This window comes from Stegodyphus dumicola, chromosome X1, assembly GCF_044657685.1.
Source record: "Stegodyphus dumicola isolate Sdum_Otavi_A_Nest chromosome X1, ASM4465768v1".
NCBI lineage: Eukaryota > Metazoa > Arthropoda > Arachnida > Araneae > Eresidae > Stegodyphus > Stegodyphus dumicola.
Genome location: NC_140780.1, coordinates 177338772 through 177360601, shown reverse-complemented (window position 1 = coordinate 177360601; position 21830 = coordinate 177338772). Strand labels below are relative to the sequence as shown.

Sequence of the window (21830 nt, the reverse complement as noted above, 5' to 3'; positions counted from 1 at the left end):
CCATACATTCCACTGAAATTCCAGCATGGTATTTTTAGCGGCCTCCATAATTTATCCCATCCTGGCATCCGTGCTTCTCGCACGTTAATTCAACAGCGTTTTGTATGGCCTGGTATGCAGAAGGACGTCGCTGCATGGGCGAGTTCATGTACAGACTGTCAAAAATCAAAAATTCACAGGCACACTCGAACTCCATGTCAACGCTTTGAGTTACCATCTGCTCGCTTTAGCCACGTGCATATCGATTTGGTTGGACACTTACCCCCATCACTAGGTTATACATATCTTCTTACGTGTGTCGACAGATACACACGTTGGCCAGAGGCTATCCCTATTGTAGATATGTCAGCCGACACTGTGGCAAAAACCTTTTTTTCTGTATGGATTTCACGGTTTGGGGTACCCGAGTACGTTACCACGGACCAAGGACGGCAGTTCGAATTTCAATTATTTACTGCATTAAGAAAATTCTTGGGAACTAAAAAGATCCGTACATCACCGTACCACCCGAATTCCAATGCACTTGTTGAGAGGTTCCATCGCTCTCTTAAACAGGCCATTAGATGCCTTCCTACTGTGTTGTTAGGACTCAGAACGGCTATCAAAGAGGACCTGGGTTCTTCAAGTGCTGAAATGGTTTATGGTACCAATTTACGTTTACCGGGAGATTTTATAAATCCCGCAAAAAACTCACCCAATGTCCAGCCTCATGCATTCCTCAAACAATTGCGTGAAACCGTGGCTGCGTTATACCCTAAGCCCACAAGCATACATTCTTCAAGACCTGTGTTTGTGCCTAAAGAGCTCACTACATCCTCACATGTGTTCTTACGGTGTGATGCATCAAAAACGTCCTTGGAGCCTACCTATACAGGCCCACACCTAGTTCTAAGTCGTACATCCAAGAACTATCGGATACTAATCGGCGACAAAGAGACAGTGGTGAGCCTTGATCGTCTCAAACCAGCCTTTATCTTAGCACCACAAACTGTCGAGACTGGTACATCAGTCCCACCTCCTTCGAAGGCACCTTCATCTATTGGGTCTACACCAACATCTGCTACTACGTCAGTTCCTGTGCCTGGATCCCAGAAAACAAGTGCTCCTCAGTATACACGTTCCGGACGTAGAGTCCGATTTAACCCTCGCTACCTTTGATTCGTTGCCACTGGAGGGGGAGTACTGTGGCGACTCTGTAAACATGTGTTGTAATCGGCAACCGCGCGCCGTTATCACTAACTGTAACCGAAGGTGATTTCGGCGACACACAGTCTGTCTCGTCGTCGGTGCGGTTGGTCGCTCGCTTTCCTCCAATGTGATTGTCTGTCGACTGTAGCAATTAAGTTTTAATATTGTGATGTGATTAAATGTTGTTATCAAAAATTGGCTCTTATGACATGTTATGAATTCATCCTTAAAAGCACTGGCAAATTCCAATACGCATAGTTTGTTGTTGCACACAGCCGCAACCACGTGCAACAGTGTAATAGAGTTCTGTTTGATTTTTATTTTGTTTCATTTTCAGCTATTGCATGTTTTTTTTAAAAATAGTTCATTCTTTACAAAACATTCCATACTATATTAAACAAGGTGTACTGTGTTAGATTTGAAAATTTTTATTATTGTTTCTTCAGAAACTCAACAATTGCCTCACTACTGTATTTTTCATCCTGTCTTATTGTATAAATGATAATAATTTAACAGTCAGTGTGTAAAGAAAATTCATTCTTTAGTTTTATCAGGAACAACGTTTTTCAAAATAATCTTATAATTAAACACAACCAATTCAAAAAATATTCTGTTTTATTTTAATAGTTCATCATAAAATTACATGCATTGAAATATCAGAAAGTTATAATAATGAAGATATTGACACTTTCAGAGAACAGGAAAGTTTTCTGAAATGTATTTATTTCTTTAGTGATGTATAAGGCAGTGCTACTTAGCTGGTATAATATTACATTACTGTCTATTTTGACTGGCACCAGTAGACTAGCAGATAAGATAGCCATGGGAATTTTCCTGTTTCTCCTCATGTATTATGTGAATACAAGTCAATTTTGCATAGAAAGATCTTCTCAAAGGCATCCCTTTGCCTAAGGTACATAGCTCTTACTTAACGTTACCTTGCTTTGTGTAACTTAGCCATCAACACCTTAATAATTTTTAATACAAAGTGACAATTTTTTTTTTTTTTTCCTACCATATTACCACAACAAATTTAGCAGGATGCACCAAACTGTGTCAACCATGTATATGTGCATATAACAATTCTTCAGTATTTAATAAGCAGCATCACCATTTCTGTTTTTTTTTTTTTTTTCCTTTGTGTGTGTGTATTTGTCTAAGTTACAATGATTTGCATAACAAATCCTATTTTTATTTTTATAACAAATTATTTATAAACAAATCATACTTTTTTAAATGTGAAATTAATTTTAAAATATGCACTTGTGGAATTTGTCTGCAATGGATGAAATAGTAGTATGAATAAAATTCTGAAAAATAAAGCTGTATTAAATTATAAAGTTACAGAAGAATGGAATTTGCTATGTTAGTTGAATTTAAATTACCCGGAATCTTTCTCCCTTCGCTGTTGCTATACCACCAAAAGAAAACCAATTATGAACAGCATCCTGCAAACAAAAACTTGTTTGTAACAAGGTTTATTGATTGATTGGTACAGACTTAAATGGCATATTTGTTACCAAATGAATCTAAAGCAAACCAGTATGAAGGTTAGTTTTACAGGTTAATTTGTTTTCAAATTAGCAACTCTGTAAAAGGGATCATCCAGCTGTACTGACACTGCATGTTCTTTCTCATATCTAGTTATTTGGTTGTAACAGACAATTAAGATAAAAAAACATTTGTAACACTTCTTAATTTTTATGTATGGTAGCCCAGTTACATGAATACAACATTTTTCCACTACTTTTTTTACACTGTAAACTTAGTTTAGAAAGTTATTTACCAAGATTTTGGGATGTTGTATAGAAATATCATATGGAACAACTACAGTCATATGTATTGTTTCAGAAGAGAGTATATCCTCTTACTGAATCTTTTCCTGCACTTATTGTTTGATTTAATATTTCCAGTATAGTGGAATGACCATTATGAAAACATAGCGTCCTGTAGCTCTTTCTATATAATTCCATTCAGATATTCACACTTTTATTTTTGCAAGTTAATGCAGAAGACAATACATATTTACATCTATTTCTGATACTTCTAATTTTAAGGAATAATCATGGAGTCTATACTGTTACATAGAAGATGCTAAAAAAATACTTAACAAGAAGTTTCACATTATTCATGCAACAAAGGAGCTGAGGTTTATTGCAGTTTTAAAACTCATACAAGCATTTATATCTTTTATTATAGATGTAAATCAATGACCAGTTCCTAAAGTATTGAAAGATAAAAGTCAAGGAAAAAATTCTCAGTTCATAGTGCCAAAGTATTTTGTTAATAATGATAAAACTCAATTAAAAAAAGATTCCTCATGTTATTATGTAGAACTGATGCTAAAATTCTATATTAGAAACGGTTATCGATTAATTATGTTAGGTAGAATTAAAGAATAAACAGTCGGGCAGAAATTTATTAAATGCATAAAACATAGCAAAAGCCAGGGCTGTATTTGCTCATCCATTTAAAAAATTGTGGCTTTTCTATCCAACTGTCTACAAATCTGTGAATTCAGAAAAATCTTTAATATTGTAATTTTTTCCAGAGAAGCATTTCCATCCTAAAAAAAAAAAAAAAAAAAAAAAAAAAAAAAAAAAAAAAAAATGTTAAAAAAGAATTGAAATACAAAATTTGTGCATTTTATGCAGAAAGTGAAAAGAAAATCATTATTTCATTATAATGTTAATCATAAAAACAGATCTGCTTAATATTTTTTGTAACAAAAACTTAAAATAAAGAAATATTTTTATTCTATTGCATGTCCAGTGATATTAAAAATAGTTTTAAATTTTGATTTTAACTTGAAGATGCCCCAGAGAAGTTGCACGATATCTAAAATTTCTCTGAAACTTAGTTTGAAAACCTTCAAACTACTTGAAAACTTCAAATTATGTGAAAAAATAAATACTGGTAAACAGCAGTGATTAAAAAGTTTTAATGACCAAAATATTTTCATTCCATCATATTATTTGTTTATTTTGAAGAAGACACTGTAGAGACATTAGGATTTTTTTTTTTTTTTGGAAGCTGAGAGATGTGAAAAACGAGCAATGCCTTCCCTGGGACTCGAACCATGGACCTCTCGAATATGTACCGAATGTGCTGATCATTACACCATGATGGCATGCTATGAAGGCAGGAGAAATACCTTATAACACAATCAGATAATAAGATCACAAATAGAAGATAAGAAATTTATTCTTCTGGAAAATTAAAAAAAAAATATTCATATTGCATATATATACAAGCATATACCATAAATTGTAACATATATAAAATTCTTGGATTATCTAATGGAAAAAAAGTAATAAATGTAAATATTTCAATAAATGAATGGATAAAAAATGCCCTTAAACAACCTCATGTTTAAATTACTTAGAGAAATTAATGCCAACAAAAACATTATTATTGAAACAAATGGTAGATAAACACAAATTGCCTAATGTATTTAATTTGACTATCTGTTTTGGAACAAAAGATGTAAACAGCCTTAATGTACTTAATAACAGAGAATAAGGAAGCCTATTTAGTGCCTTCCAGTAACAGCCACAGAGATCCTATATAAAGAGAGCTATGCATTTTGCAGGTGGTGGAGGTTGTATCTTGGGCCTTTATTACAAAGGATGGTCACAGAATTTTCAAATAGAAAGGTTTTGCTGAATAATGACCGGTTAGATAAGTTATTATGATGGAATTAGCCTTTGGGTATCAGAAATGGACATGTAGTTGAAGAACGAAAGCTTGCTTTAAATTACAGAGATTTCTAATACATTAATTTAATATATTTTTAAAAATATTTTAATAATATAATATCTAATATATTTATTTTATTATCCAAAATTATTTTCTAATTAACAGAAAGGTACGGAGTAAGTTTCAGTGATCAATTGTCAAAAAGGCTTCTTCTGGATGTCTTAATAATAATACAAGGAAATAAGCTTATTTTACACATGCCTTATGGCATAAGAAAAGGAACTTATGAAGTATATTAAAAACTAAAAAGATATACATATAACACAGAAATGATTTTTAACTCTAAACAAAATTACTGGTTAACGTTTCGGAAACAAAATTCAATACTTGCCCATAGTCAACTTGTGAAAGCTTTTTTGCCAAAATGCAAATTATTGTGTAAGGAGAAAAATTTCCAAAAGCCATTTTGAAGTTTTTAATAATATGACTAATAATCATACGATACTACTTTTTGATCAGTAATGTGATGAGTGGAGGTAAAAGTTTAGATTTTAAGATTCTTGCGTCCACAATCAGTGAATATTAATATCAAAAGAAGCACTAAATATTTAACATATATAAAATTCACACAATTTACAGGAAGAGGGAGGGAAAAAAAAAAAAAAAAAAAAAACACGTGAGAATATAAGTACATCATGCAGTGCTAGAGCATGTCGACTTGTGAAGTTTTATAAGTAGTTTAATTTGCACATTTTATTCTTTCATATATACGGTTGAATATACGGTATACAATAGAATATACGGTTGAATCCAACAGGTTGTACGTAGAGGAAAAAGAAGATTTTAAAAATAAATAAATAATTCAAGGCCTGGCAGACTGAACGAAATTCCGGTTCCCAGTTTTCATCACTAGGTGGCGCTCGCATTCTGCTACAATTTTGCTATACTCGCACTATTTGTAACGTGGCTCGTTATTAACAGAAAGTGTATTTTATGCCTAGCTGCTGTATATTTAAGGGCTATACTTAACAAGCTTCTTTTTTTTTGCGTAACTTTATATGCATATAGGTTTAAAATTGTGTATATACCTCATTGAAATCAGTTCTGAAATTCCTCATTCTGCTTATTTAATCCTGAAATCTGTGTGCATCTAACGTTGTTATTTTCAAAACTTTGTTTGTAACTTTCTTCTGATTAACCTGGAATGGGAATGGTACACATGGATTTATGTCAGGTAGTTACATGTAGGTAATGTATCAAGATGGCACTCATGTATATGTGTGCTTAATAGTGATAATATTGTTTTGTGAAATTCAATAATTTTATTTCATGTATACATTATTCTTGATAATGAACTATATCAGTATCTCATGCTGCCAGCCATAAAATTTTGTACACGTCATTCTGATTAATGTTGTATGTGTGTAAAAATGTCTAGCTGCTGTATATTTAAAGGCTATACTTAATAAGATGGTTTTCTGCTTAACTTTATATGCATATAGGTTTAAAATTTTGTATCAGGGTTGCCACTCAAACAGGAGAATGAAATTCCCTGACTTTTCCAGGTATGTTTCGAGAAAATTCCAGTCTATCCGCGTAATGTACGTTGGCTGTGCTAAGAGGTAAATTAATTATGGTATTACTTGTACTGTGTAGCAAATTCACTTAATTATTTAATAAATCCCAGAGGACATTTATTCTTAGTTATTCTTGGTACACTTTGATAATTTTGTTTACTTTTCCACTTAAGAACTTAATAAAATTTAAGATATATACATTGGATAACAATTGTACGTTATATTTAATTATTACTCATGATCATCACCAGTTCAACATAAGGCTAATCCGGTTCTTATAAATCACAACACAATGCTAAAAGTTAGGTTAGATTTTAGGTATATTTAATTTGTGTGAGGTGTCTTCTTAAAAGGCACCTTAACACTTGAAAACACAAATATAATTATAATAGGAGTTGTTTTCTCCACTGAAGATTGAGATTAGAATCTCCCCAATCTGGAATAAAATAAGGCTTTTTCTGCAGACATTCTGCAGCTAAATGAAAGAAAGAAATCTATTTAATGATATTTTTTTACTAAATTGAGGTATTTTATATTTATTTCGCAGCATACATAAGGAAAAAATATGTGCATTAAATTTCGTGATGTCATCATACTGCTAGAATTAATTTCAGGATTATGCCAGAGAAAATTTCCTGAAATTTGGAAATATTATTTACTAATGATAAATAAATTTAGAGGGAAATAAAAATAAAGATAATTACTTAAAAATTGAATTAGAATAATCAACGATTTAGCGAATATAGTTATATTACATGGTTAGCCTAGATGACTGATTACTATTTTTTTCATTTTACTGAAAAATGACAAGGTATTTATTAAAAAGAAAAGGGAAAAAAAAAAATAAATAAAAAATAGATTTTGCGGTAAAATCCTAGTATACGGTACGGCCTTCGCACGATTTTGAAAATTTTCGCCAAGAACAAAATGACTCATTTACTGCTCGTCATCATGTCGCCAAATCCCGCTGTACCATACATGGAGATTATTCTAACCAAAGAACGTCTATGTAAAGAAGAAAAGGTTCCATACATGTAAATGCTATTACGCGGTTAGAAAGGGGGGGGGAATTTGCCAAGGGATTTGGCGACGGAACCTGGCGGCCAGAATTTCCCTCTCCGCGATGAGTACAGGAAATTGAGAAACACGTGTTAAGAAACGTTCTTTGACAAAAAAGAAAACTACGAAAATCCGTTTTTAAATTATTGCGAAAAAATTCAAGAAGAAACGTTTTATCAAAGAACTTTTTTTCTTGGATTTTTCGCAATAATTTTAAAAATGGATTTTCGTAGTTTCCCCCCCCTCAAAATAACTAATCTATGAATTAATTTACTTGCGCCGAAAATATTTCCTTTAGAGTTTAAAGAAATTTTAAACGATATTCATTTTATGAATTCTTGATAACGTGACCTTCGAACTTCGACATCGGTTTCGAGCTTTGGCGACAGATATATCGCGCATGCACAGCTGTTTCCCTCTACGATGGAATGGAGCCACGTCTGTTGCAGAGAGGTTTTCTTTCTTTACAATACATATTTTTTGATTCTAACCTTCATGGTACCGTATACTAGGAATAAACCCATTTTGTTTTATACGAGAACAGGTACTTTCTTTAGTTCATGCACTGCACATGCGATTCTCGAGGTTACTGGAAACCAAAATTGCGGGAAACTTGATTTGCCTTTCTAAAAGACAATCAAATTGGAGCTGCGAAAATTGGCTCTATCCCAGCTGCCCGAATGACACTCTCGTGATAAACAATTCGCGAAAAAAGTGATCTCTTCCGACGTCGGCGCAAAACTCGCCTTTTTTGGTGGGATCGTTGTATGAAATTCCCTGACTTTTTCCAGATTTTGACTAAAACACTTAAATTCCCTGAATTTTTTGGTCAATTTCCGAATTCCCTGACTTTGTCCGGTTTTCCAGGTAGCGTGGCAACCCTGTTGTATATACCTGTCATTTTATTTCATGCATACATTACTCTTGATAATGAACTATATCAGTATCTCACGCTGCCAGCCATAAAATTTTGTAGACATGTCATTCTGATTAATGTTGTTTATGTGTAAAAAATGTCTACCTGCTGTATATTTAAGGGTTGTACTTAATTACTGTACTTATTACTTTGTTTTTTTGGCCTAACTTTATATGCACATAGGTTTAAAATTGTGTATATACCTCATTGAAAGCAGTTCTGAAATTCTTCATTCTGCTTATTTAATTCTGAAATCTTTGTGCATCTAATGCTGTTACTTTCGAAACTGTCTGGAACTTTCTTCTGATTAATCTGGAATGGGAATGCTACACATGGATTTATGTCATGTAGGTAATGTATCAAGGTGGCACTCATGTGTATGTGTGCTTATTAGTGATATTGTTTTGTGAAATTCAGTAATTTTATTTCATGTATACATTATTCTTGATAATGAACTATATCAGTATCTCACGCTGCCAGCCATAAAATTTTGTACACACGTCATTCTGATAAATGTTGTATGTGTGTAAAAATGTCTACCTGCTACATATTTAAGTGATGCATTTAATAAGCTTGTTCTTTTGCCTAAATTTAAATGCATATATATATATATATAAAATTGTATATATACCTCATGCTACTTAGCATTGCGGGTATGTGTGATGGATATATTTATATTCAGCCATTGCAAGTTTTCAAATTTTATCCTTGATATACAGAACTTAACATTTTCTCAAGTATATATTGTGATGATGAGAGTTATTTTTTTGTGTGCTGTTAAAATATATTTTATGATGTTTGTGTCACTTTTATTTATAACAAACAGATTGATTTGATCAATAGCTTTATAAAAAATTTCATTATTTTCATTTGAAAAATTGAAGTTTCTCTAACACTGAAAATGTAATTGCTGCAATGCACTTAATTCAATTACTAGTTAACATCAATGAAATTTAGAATACAAATGAAAGTGAAGAAAAACACACCTGTGTAATATTAAAATTAGTCAAAAAAGCAACTTTGGGTTTGAGTTTCATTCAAAATCTACGGCCCAGTAAGACTTTTTTTTGGCCTAATAATTTTAGAATGTCTTTGAATATCTGCAATGAAAATACTGCACAGAGATCAAAATCTGCATTACTTAAACGTTTATTGTTTAAGATTTCCTAAACACAGTTATTTAATAATTTAAAAAAATTCTTCAGTATGTAAAATTTAATCTCTTTAAGTAATATTTTTACTCCAGTGCCGTGGAAACAGATATACAAATTTTAGATCACGGTGTATTAATATGCTAATTCCATCTTTGATAGGGGGGATACTAAATTATTTTTTGGCCCAGTACAGCTGATAGAAATATTTTGAAAATTTTTCACAGAAATAGTACATGATCTGAAGCTATCTGTTAACTTCTTACTATATAAATAATTAAAAAATAAGGTGTATACTCTGAATTACCTTTAAATTAGAATAAATAGTTGTAATGCGTACAATTCAGAATAGCGCATGTCTAGATGAAAGCAGGAATTAAAATCGAGATCAAATAGCTGGTGTTTATGTGTGAAAAAAAAAAAAAAAAAAAAGGTGAGATAGCTTAAAATTCCATGCTTTCCTTCTAATTAAAATATTTTTACTAATAAGAAATCAACAATTTCCGACTACTATGAATTAATCGTTTTTAAACTTTGCATATAACAAGACAGAATTTGTTTTCGGTACTTTTCCGATTTTTGTAAACATCGCAAAGTGTAGCAGAATTGTAGCGCCATCTTGCGGTCAGTAGGAATATCACGCAGGTAACCGAAAACACAAAAGAATATTTTCACACTGGCAGGCCTTGATTGAAGTCAACTCTCGTTTGACGGTTGCTTACTCTTCTTTGATTCTGTGGAAGGCAATTACTCTTTTTGTTAAATTAACGTTTTGGCACTAAATTTACCTCTTTGCGGAACCCTCTTTTTGGCGATAAAGATAATTCTTTGACGATGTGGGGATAAAGGCTATATGACTAAGAGCCCCGTAATAGAACCCTTCCTTGTTCTTTGATTCGATATTCGTACGCATCTAGTTCCGCCTTTCCACATAATCCCCACCTACTTCGCCTTGATGTAAAGAGCTTGTCCTCCGTTTACCCCCCCCCCACATTTGCCGGTCGCAATTTCTCAACGATTCTACATCGATCTCAGAAACAGCCCGGGTGACGTTCAAAAAAGCGGAATTCCGCAAAAACTTTCATGCCTGAAGATACCAATTTCCCCCCCCCCCCTAAAACTGATCTCTTTAAAGCATCTTATCAAATACCAATAGCAGAAGGTAAAACTGTGATAATAACCCCATTTGGCTTGTATGAATTTAATGTTATGAAATTTGGCTTGAAAAAAGGGCCTTCAACATTTCATAGATTCATCCATGAAGTTTTTAGAGACTTAAATTTCACTTTTGATTATTTAGATGACGTATTGCTCGAATCACCTAACGAAGAACATAAGAAACATCTGAATCTAGTTTTTGAAAGACTAAACAAATATGGCTTAAGAATAAATTTGTTAAAGTCAACTTTTTGGGAACAAAATGTAGAATCTTTATAGAGTATTTGATTAAACCTGAAGGTTCTCATCCATTATTTCAAAAAGTGGAAAATATATTGAATTACAAAACACTCAAAGCCATCCATGAACTAAGAACATTTCTTGGCATGATTAACTTTTATTGTCGTTACTTAAAAGGCGCTGCAAAAACTCAAGCTATTTTACATGACTATCTGAAATGTTCAAAGAAAAAAGACAAAAGAAAAATTCAATGAACAGAAGAGGCATTAAAGCAATTTGCAAAATGTAAACAAGATCTTACTAATGCTGCTTTACTGACCTACTTGAATCCTGAATTACCTTTAGCATTGTTTACAAACGCTTCAGATTCAACTATTGGATCAGTTTTACGACAAAAATACAAGCCAATAGCATTCTTTTCTAAAAAACTCAATACTGCATAGCAAAATTATATCACATATGATCATGACAATTAGAACATATTTCACAGTTTACCACAGAAATCAAACATATTAAAGGTGAAAATATATAATAGCTGACACATTATGAAGACTAAAATAAATAACAGAAATTAATTATGAAATAGCGGAAAGCCAAACTTATGGCAAATTAAAAAAAATTTACAAAATTCAACTTCATGAAAATTTTAAAAATATCCGTTACCTTCAAGGGAAAATTTTTGACGTGACACATCAACCACAATATAATTAGGCCGTATATACTGAATGAAAATATTTTTTTCACTTTCACGAATTTAATAATCTGTAAAGCTCTTTGCTTCAAAATTCATATGGCCGAACATAAAAAAAAAAAAAAAGACATACAATAATGGGCTCAAGCATATATTCCCTGTCAGTAATACAAAGTTTCTCCCCAAACAAAATCAATTTTAGGAAAATATCAAGAGCCTACTGAAATATTAAAAAAATTCATATCAACATAATAGAGCCATTAACCCTATTAAATGGAAATACTTTTTTGTATGACTTGTATAGATAGATTTACAAATTGGGTTGAAGTAATTACATTAAATAATATATCGGCAAAAACCATCGCCAAAGCCTTCTACAACAATTGGATTACAAGATTTGAAACACTCTATGAAATAGTAACAGACAATGGAGCACAATTTTTGCCCTAAATATTTAAGAACTTGCCAAGAATTTGTGGTATCCACAGCCTACCATCCACATGAAAACTTCACAGGTTCAATGCAGCATTACAAGACCATAATAACCTAGCCTGGAGTGAAACTTTACCAACTGTCCTCTTACGATCTGCAATACAAGAAGATACTAATTATACAATAGCAGAAATAGTTTATGGGGAAAATATAAAACTACCTAGTGAATTTTTCCATGAAGTTCCATTCATACAACATCAGAAGCATTCGTAAATGATCTTAGAAACTAGATGGAATTCATCAGACCATCGGATCACAAAATGTTTTTGTTCATAAGGACTTGGAAAATATGCTCCCACGTATTTCTGAGAATAGACAGAGTAATGAAGTCACTTGAACCTCCTTATGAAGGACCGTTTATGGTGACTGAACGGACACCAAACTATTTTACAATTGAAATAAAAAGGAAAAACAGCACTATAAAACCAGCCTTTAACCTGGTAAATGAAAATGAAGACTTTCCATGTTAAAGAGCATACACTGAAAGTAAATGAAGAAAATGCACCACTTAAACACTCTCGAAGTGGCAGAATAATAAAGATTCCAGTAAAATTTAGAGACTGAAATAACTCCGACCATTTAAAATTGTTGAATGTAACATTTTTACTGGTGGGGGCGTAATGTAGGGGTACAAACGTATTAAGAATTCTGAAAATATTTAAATATTAATAATTTTATCTCACAGTAATATTAAGAACAATAAATTAAAATTTACACTTATTTAAAAAATTGTTTTTAAACACTTAACTAAGCGAAAATACCATTATCGTAATTTTAATTTCAAACAGTTTTATGGTGACAATTTTCCTATTAAAAAAAAGAATAACATTGTTTATAAGAATGTAAGTTGATGTATGGATTTAAAATATGTTCAAGTCCTCGGAAAGAGTAAATAATTGTAATTATTTATTGTAATAAAATTGTTCCATTAGCAGCAACATTGTTTTATTTTTTGTGTGTCGTCATCATCACAGATGCAAAGATATCGTTTGGGTTTAGATGTCCATGTTGAGTAATCTGCAGATTTATTTCCTTACAGCAGTGATAAAATTCCTCCCTTGATTGGAATGTAACTGAAGAAGCACTCCTAAAATACCTTTCCATTATTCCAATATGAACTTGTAGTACAAGACGCTGTTTCGGATATGGAGTGAGTCCCAGACAGCCTAATATTTTTGTCGTATTATAAGTCTAAATGTCCTGCCAGGTAGGTTTTCTATTTGAAGACTCCATTAAATCAATTATAGCTTTAATTTTGCAGTCTTTAAATGGGTATTTCCTGAATTTTTCGTCATTCTATGGGTCTGGGTAAAATGATGTTAAATTTTTAATTTGGCATATGACCAGACTAGGCAGCTTGTATTTAACTTTGACCCTGGAACAATGTCAGCAGCTTTCTGGGCAAGGTCTTCTAGACAGGGCTGCGTTTCTGCGTGATGATCCTCTCCAATGACACTGACGTTTTCGCCACTCTATGGATCTGGGTGAAATGATGCTGAATTTGCAATTTGACATACGACCAGACTAGCACTTTGACCCTGGAACAATGCCAGGAGTTTTCTGGGCCAGGTCTTCTAGAAAAGACTACTTTTTCGTGTGATGATCCTCTTTGGTGACAGATAATGCAATCATATTCCTGAAGTCTCTCTATCTGTTTAGCTATTGGTGTTTGGGATTGTTGAAATTTAAGAGCAAGCAGAACATGCATGACCTGTTCACAGCAGGAATTTTCTGCTGTAGAGGTAATGGTGGAAATATTCTAGTTTTTTAAATATGGCAAGCAACTCTTCGGGCCACACAATAATTCTCCTCGTTAAGATACACAGACATGTTATTGACTATTTCTGGGGAGAAAACAGTAACAACACTCATACCTTGCAACTGTGTGATAAACGTGTGCGAATATAGCATTAAAGGTTACAGTACCACAAAATGTTGGTATACAAGCCTATGCTGATGCTTGATGTTATTGGCCACGGCAAGTGGTCGTCATACTATAGATAGTGCATTAAGTTGTGCCATTCAAGAGTTAGAGAAGTGGTCTTCACAACTTAAGCTCAAGTTCGATCTAAAAAAGTTTTCTTTTGGATATTGCAAAAAGTAATACTAGATCAATACATCCTAGGTCTAAATCGCATGATAAAGGTTTCTAAGACCATTAATTATCTGGGAATTACGGTTGACGGAAAGCTTACTTTTATACCGCACCTGGATAAAATAAAGATTGAGGGTATTTAAACTCTTAACAGACTCAATAAAATGAATCTCCAAGGTAAAGCACTTAAAGAGTTTGTGCAAGAGAGCTATTGAGAGAAAGATTCTGTATGCATGTGGTTCATGGTGGGCTGGTTAGGTCCAAATACGCGTAAAAGTATTACAAATTCACAGAATAGCTCTTAGGAATTACGAAGTGTTTTAGAACTGTTTCAACAGCAGCTCTTCAGATTTTGGCTAAATGTATTCTGATTGATATTTTGGCTGAAAAGAATATGCTATTTAACTATTAAAGCAGGCAATGGTACTGTTGATTGCTTCAGTGATGTTTTCTGTGCTAGATTTTGAGCTAAATAAAGTATCAGATTATCACCTGGCCTATCGAAGAAATTGGTGTAAGGGCTTCCCAATTGCACTGCTTTTACAGACAGTTATAAATAAATTAAATGTCCATGTGGGGGCAGCTTTTCGTGCTTTTTCACATATACAAGGAAAGTATAGATTATCTGATAATGCATCTGTCTATCAGGTAGACCTAGCAGCTTTACGAGAGGCTCTGTATTGGCTCGTTTCAAATATCACACAAAATCCTGTACAGATCTATAGTGATTGTCAGACTGCTATTATTTCAATTACGAACGTTCATCCTAGTAACTATCTAATAAAGCAGATAAAGGACATGCTCCTCTTTCTTGGCTCTTTGAGAGATGTTAAACTCTTTTAAAAGAAAAGCAGTATTTGCACTATTAGTAATGAGCATTTGGTTGGTCTACTTGATGAGGCAAAATTTGTCCTGACTGTATACAATTGTTTAGCTCATATTTCACTTAAAGTTTTAGTGAAAGATAATGTATCCATATTATTCTTTCCTCCCAAACTGTACGTTTATCATTCAGCCTATGGATATCGGAATAGTGCACGTACTGAAATGGATATAAAAAGTAGCATTTTTAAAATCCATGTTAAATTTCTTGAACGAAAGCAAGATTATTTAAGAATTTTTGAAATATTTCAGCATAAACTCTGCTGTGTACAGCATCGCAAGATCGCGGGAGGATGCACCTCCAGATTATTTATGGCGAGCTTGCTTATGCTTTTCGGATATCGCAAACCAAAGGTGAAATTTTCCAGTTAACGAATTTTGTAAAGAAATGTGGAGAAGTAGTAATAAATAAAGATGATATAAGTTTTTCATTGCGATGACAATGAACAAATCATCAATCATTTAACAAAGGGTGAAGTCTGTAATATGGTTCTAGATCCAGAAAATAAGGCTACCCATAGTGAAAAAAGTGACAGAGAAGTTATCGAAAACAAAATCATTTCGATTGAAAAGTTAGTCAAAATTCTCGACACAGCAACTACAGGACTTGGAACTCTGTAACTGAACAAGAATCTACACCTGTCTATAGAATTAAAGAGAAAGTATTAGCACAGAAATGAAGCAACTTAAGGAAAGTAGAAAATTTTTACCACTTATTTTTATATGAAAGCATGGACCACAATCTATTTTTTTACATATTTTCTGCCAATACAGGGTTTGTAAGCACATTTTAGTTAAAAAAATAAGCACCTATAAGCACTTTCCAAGCACATTTTAAGAAAAAAATAAGCACCTGTCTAATTACATTATACACAACTGCATAACCTTAAAAGAAAAATTAGACTTGCAATTTAAAATATGAGAAATGCAATATTTATTAAGAGAATGAGCATTACCTCAACCATAGAAAACAATTAACTTTTTTTTTTTTTTAATTTTAAATGACAGTTCAATTTACGGAATTAGTTTACAAGATTTAATGATGAAATTGAAGTTCAAAATATAGAAAATAAATAATATTAAGCCATATTAATTGTATTTGCTTGGCACCTAATAATAAATACAATTTATTTTTCCATTCATATTATTTAAATAATTTAACTTAAATCAAAATTCTGAACATTTTCTAAATTTTCATTGCATAACAGTTTTCCCTTAACATATATTCCAAGCAAAGTAATTTAAGTAAAAAAGAGGAACATATCTGAAATCAGGAGGCGGGAAATTGCTTCATACAGTCAGTCATCTTCTAACAGGAAAAGCTTAACTAACCCACATACTCGGAAATTGCCGAATATTCCGTATAGTCGAGCGTAACTGGAAAAAGAGGAGGGGGGGGAGAACGTAGCTGTTCTTTAGATTTCTCGGCTAAATAAATAATTTTGACATTTCAATATGTGCATCATATAAAAATAAACCAACGGAACTGAGAAATATTCTGCTTAGAAAGCACAGTAAAACTCTTTTAAGTGTTCATAAATAAATCTCAGACTGAACATCAAAATTAGTTATCTCTTCAAAATACCGCAAACGTTATTGCGCTATACGTATGGCGTAATTCTTCCATACGTGATATTATGCAATCGGAATCAACAGCTGCCAGTATTCGGAGAATAAACTAAATATAGGAAAAGAAAGAGACTTACTAATCTGGGGTGTTTTTGATTCTAATTTTGAACAGACTGCGTTAAATTTCCGGAACAGAATCATTCTTTGCTTGGGTTCGGCAGACTGCAAATTTTTTAGTCCTATTCAATCCAGATTGGACAGTGACCAAAAAAAAAAGTCCGCTGCTTCAACATTAGAGATTTTGCGGAGAAAGGGGAGAACCTCCCAACCTCCGTACTGTATAATGTATTGGGGGGGGGGAATTTGACTATTTGATTACTTCCCCTTTTATTTAAGCCATTCCGAATATTATTCCTTAGAAAGCTAATCTGTGTAAAAATACACCCATTTTTGGAAGTTTATTCAGCACTGCAACTATATTAGTATAAATATTCATACATATGCTCAGAATATAGGCATAACAATCATAATAAACATGAATATGAACTGACCACGCAGAACGAAAATGCAAACTACTAAAATCTTGATAGAAATTCAAACGTGTGTAGTATTTGGGTGGGAGGAATACCGAATGTACCAGGATTTTCTACGGTTTTTGCAATTCTTTGACCAATAGAACGACGTGCACCTGTCTGTACTCTCGCGTGCACCATAGGTTACATTAATGCAGGAGAAAGGGGGAAAAGCTATTTCCGGAAGTATGATTCACCATCTGACATTCCATATAAGGAAGAAAAGTTGTTTATTTAGTTTCGGCTTTGGAACGGGGGAAAAATGCGCGTTCAAGAAAAAGCACTAAAAGCAAAAAATAAGCACTAAAAACTAAAAAATAAGGGCTTTAAAGCAAAAGTAAGCACCTATAAGGGCCTTTATATTTTATTTTCAAATACAAGGACCGCTACGAACCCTGCAATAGTAATGTACTCATCATATCACAGAACCTGTTTCTGGGTCCTCTTTTCACAAAAATCTGCCAGCTGATTTGACCTCATTGTCACTAAGGCGAAGACCAGCCAGATGTTTCTTCAAATTGCAGGACCAGGTGGCAGCCATCAGGCACTAGATTGGGAATTTATGGAGCATGATCAAGCTGTTTTCAGGAAAATGACAACATGAGATCCTCAGATCATTTAGCTGTGTGTGAACAAGCATTGTCATGTAGCAAAACGATCACCCTACCCAACATGGTAGGCTTTTGTTTTGGATTTCATGTCACACTTTGTTTTAAGATCTTTCAATATATTGTAGAATTTAGTGTGCCAACAGAAGGCAAAAAATCTACAAGCAACACCCATTTCCTGTCCCCCCAAGACACCGCACACGATTTTTTGGACTGAAACTGTTTGCTTCAACTTCACTCTCTTGGGTGATGATGAATGCCGTCATTCCTTGAATTGCTGCTTGAATTCTGTTGTAGCATATACCACTAAAATTTCATTGCCAGTAATCTGGTTTAAAAATCATCACCTTACTGAACTGCTGAAGAAACGTTAAAGTACTAATTTAAGGTTTGGTTTTGTGCACGTGTCAACATTTCTGGTATCCAGCAAGCTCAAAATTTTTTATACCAAGCGTTAGCTCACAATTTCATACATAACATTGTGTGAAACCCGAGAAAGTCAGCAGATAATGCGAAATCGTAAAGTGTATCAGGGTTCATAGCCAAATTTAGTTTAAAAAATAAGCAACTGTCTAATTACATTATACACAACTGCATAACCTTAAAAGAAAAATTAGACTTGCAATTTAAAATATGAGCAATGCAATATTTATTAAGAGAATGAGCATTACCTTAACCATGGTAAACAATTAACTTTTTTTTTTAAATTTTAAATGACAGTTCAATTTACAGAATTAGTTTACAATGAGAGAAAAAAAAAACTATGCAGAACTAAACTATGTTACAAGATTTAATGATGAAATTTCAGTTCAAAACATAGAAAAAAAATAACAATAAGCCATATTAATTGTATTCGCTTGGCACCTAATAATAAATACAATTTATTTTTCCACTTATATTGATATTTAAATTATTTAACTTAAATCAAAATTCTGAACATTTTCTAAATTTTCATTGTATAACAGTTTCCTTTAACATATATTCCAAGCAAAGTAATTTAAGTAAAAAAGAGAAACATTTCTGAAATCAGGAGACAGGAAATTGCTTCATGCAGTCATTTTTTAACAGCAAAAGCTTAACTAACCCGCATACTCGGAATTTTTCGAATATTCCATATTGTTGAGCGTAACTGGAAAAAGAGGAAGGGGGGGGGAGATTGTAGCCGTTGTTTAGATTTCTCGGCTAAATAAATAATTTTGACATTTCGATATGCGCATCATATAAAAATAGACCGACGGAACTGAGAAATATTCTGCTTAGAAGGCACAGTAAAACTGTTTTAAGTGTTCATAAATAAATCTCAGACTGAAAATCAAAATTAATCATCTCTGCAAAATACCGCAAACGTTATTGCGCCATACATGCGGCGTAATTCTTCCATACGTGATATTACGCAATCGGAATCAACAGCTGCCGGGATTCGGAGAATAAAGAACTAAATAAAGGAAAAGAAAGAGACTAATCTGATTCTAAATTTGAACAGACCGCAATGCGTTAAATTTCCGGAACAGAATCATTTTTCTCTAGGGTTGGGAAGACCGCAAAGCTTTTAGTCCTACTCAATTCAAATTGGACAGTTACCAAAAAAAAAAAAAAGTCCGCTGCCTCAGTATTACATTTTGCAGAGAAAGGGGAGAACCTCCCAACCTCCGTACTGTATAATATATTGGAAAATATATTCTGACTATTCGATTACTTTCCTTATAATTAAGCCATTCCGAATATTATTCCTTAGAAAGCTAATCTGTGTAAAAATACACCCATTTTTGGAAGTTTATCTACACTTCAGCAGTTACTGCAACTATATTATTATAAATATTCATACATATGCTCATAATATAAGCATAACGATCATAATAAACACGAATATGAACTGACCACGCAGAACGATAATGCAAATTATTAAAATCTTGATAGACATTCAAACGTGTGTAGAATTTGGGTGGGAGGAAAAGAATACCGAATATACTGGAATTTTCTGATTTTTACAATTCTTTGACCAACAGAACGACGTGCATCTGTCTGTACTCTCGCATGCACCATAGGTTACATTAATGCAGGAGAAAGGGGGAAAAGCTATTTCCGGGAGTATGATTCACCATCTGACATTCCATATAAGGAAGAAAAGTTGTTTATTTAGTTTCGGCTTTGGTACGGGGGGGGGGGAATGCACGTTCATTAAAAAAAGCACTAAAAGCAAAATATAAGCACTAAAAATAAAAAAATAAGGGCTTTAAAGAAAAAGTAAGCACCTCTCACCTTCATGTAAGGCTTGAAAAAAAGTTGCCTTTTTTATTTACCATGCATCTCACTAAAGATATTACTTAGAAAGTTAATATTGAGATAACAAAACTTATATAATGCTAATATGGAAGACCTCCCCTATTAAATAAGTTATGAAATAAAACTCTACTTCATCAACCAAATTGAAATACACTGTGCAATGCACAGCATTTGTAACACCATACCTGCCAACCTCTAAAGATAAAAATTCAGAAGATTTCTCCAAAATTCAGAACACGAAGAATTAATATCATGCTTTGATATTAAAAAAAATAACAATTTATACAAATAGAAAAAAGAAAATTGTACTTACATTAGTAAATCTCAATTAAGTAGTAACTAAAAAATTTATTAGGAAACATAAAACAAGAACTTAATGTTACACAAAAAAATTATTGCAATGAATTTAGAGTGCATTTTTTGGCTTTAGCCAAAAATTCTTTGGAAAATTTCCTGTCATAACAATTAGTTTCCTCATAACATTTAGCAATTAAAATGTTTTCTAGAGTTTTTGGTGAAATTGAAGAACGAAACATAGTTTTGTTTTTCTTCACAACACTGAAGACTCTCTCGCACTCAGCATTACTGTGTGGAATTAGGAGAACAGCACATAAAACTCTTGCTAGTCTATCATATTTTGGTGTTCCATTAGCTCTTTTTATTTTTTTTTAGGTACCAACGAGGACATCAAGTCTATCTTCTCCAGAACTGGCAAAGTCTTCAAACTGTGCAGCAGAAAATTGGTTCTGTAGTTCAACTAAAGCATCATGTCATTCATTTTCTTTAATTGTTAACGAAAATGGAAATTTATCAATAAAAAAATGAATCTTTTCAAAAGATGAATTTTCAATTTGTTTCAAATTTGCCACTTCAGCATTTAAAAGAACTTCATTTTGCAAAGGAAACTTCCTTACAATGTAATCACAGGCTGCGGAAAAGTACTTTCTAACACATTGAAAAAATTCTTTTTTCTCATGCTTCACAATGTCGCTTCTTCCACCTTACTTACACCTTGACTTATTATGAAGTCACACACGCACACGCTGCAAAATGCATAGTTATTTCCTTTGAAGGATTCTTTAACTGTTGGAAATCTGGCTTTGTAGGCAGGCCGAAAATATTGAGAATACGGTTCTTTTGAACTCATTTCGTAACAACGTCATATTAAGAAAATTCGTAGCACGTGCAAACAAAAAAAATGCGACAATCCATGCTCCGAGCTGAGTAATTCCCTTGCTGCTGAAGCGATTGCGAAAAAAATAATTTGGCACCCACAAAGAAAAGAGTGGGAGAAACAAGTTCAGCGCATTGGATTGACTGGTTAAGCGGCAAGTTGGGAGAAACCGCAGGTTACTGGATTCGAAGTAGTCGGTAAAACACGATGCAATTGGCAAAAATCGCTGAATTGGTGAAAAATTCTAAAATTTTTACAAAATTCACTAAAACACTTGAAAAAGAAAAAAAATCGTAAAAAGTGGATTATGATCGTAAAATCGTAAAGACAAACGCATTTTCGTAAAAGTTGGCAGGTATGGTAACACCCAAATTGAACGTTTACATTAGTTACCCATGTTTGATCAGTGTGAGCCTAAACAGGTTTAGGTTTTTGTACAGGGTATAAGTCGATTACCCTTTATCTGTTTTTCTTTC

At 32.9% G+C, this 21830-nt stretch overlaps 1 protein-coding gene across 1 annotated transcript in view; it reads right to left on the bottom strand.

Annotated features, from left to right (window-relative positions):
* Positions 1-3588: 3588 nt before the first annotated feature.
* The window catches only part of LOC118204675 (protein DEK-like), a 114678-nt gene continuing 96436 nt past the window's right edge, over positions 3589-21830 (bottom strand). Inside the window, exon 12 of the mRNA XM_085807816.1 lies at positions 3589-3754. Within this exon, the coding sequence (XP_085663942.1) occupies positions 3659-3754 (96 nt within the window). The 3' untranslated portion in view covers positions 3589-3658. The remainder of the gene's footprint in view (positions 3755-21830) is intronic.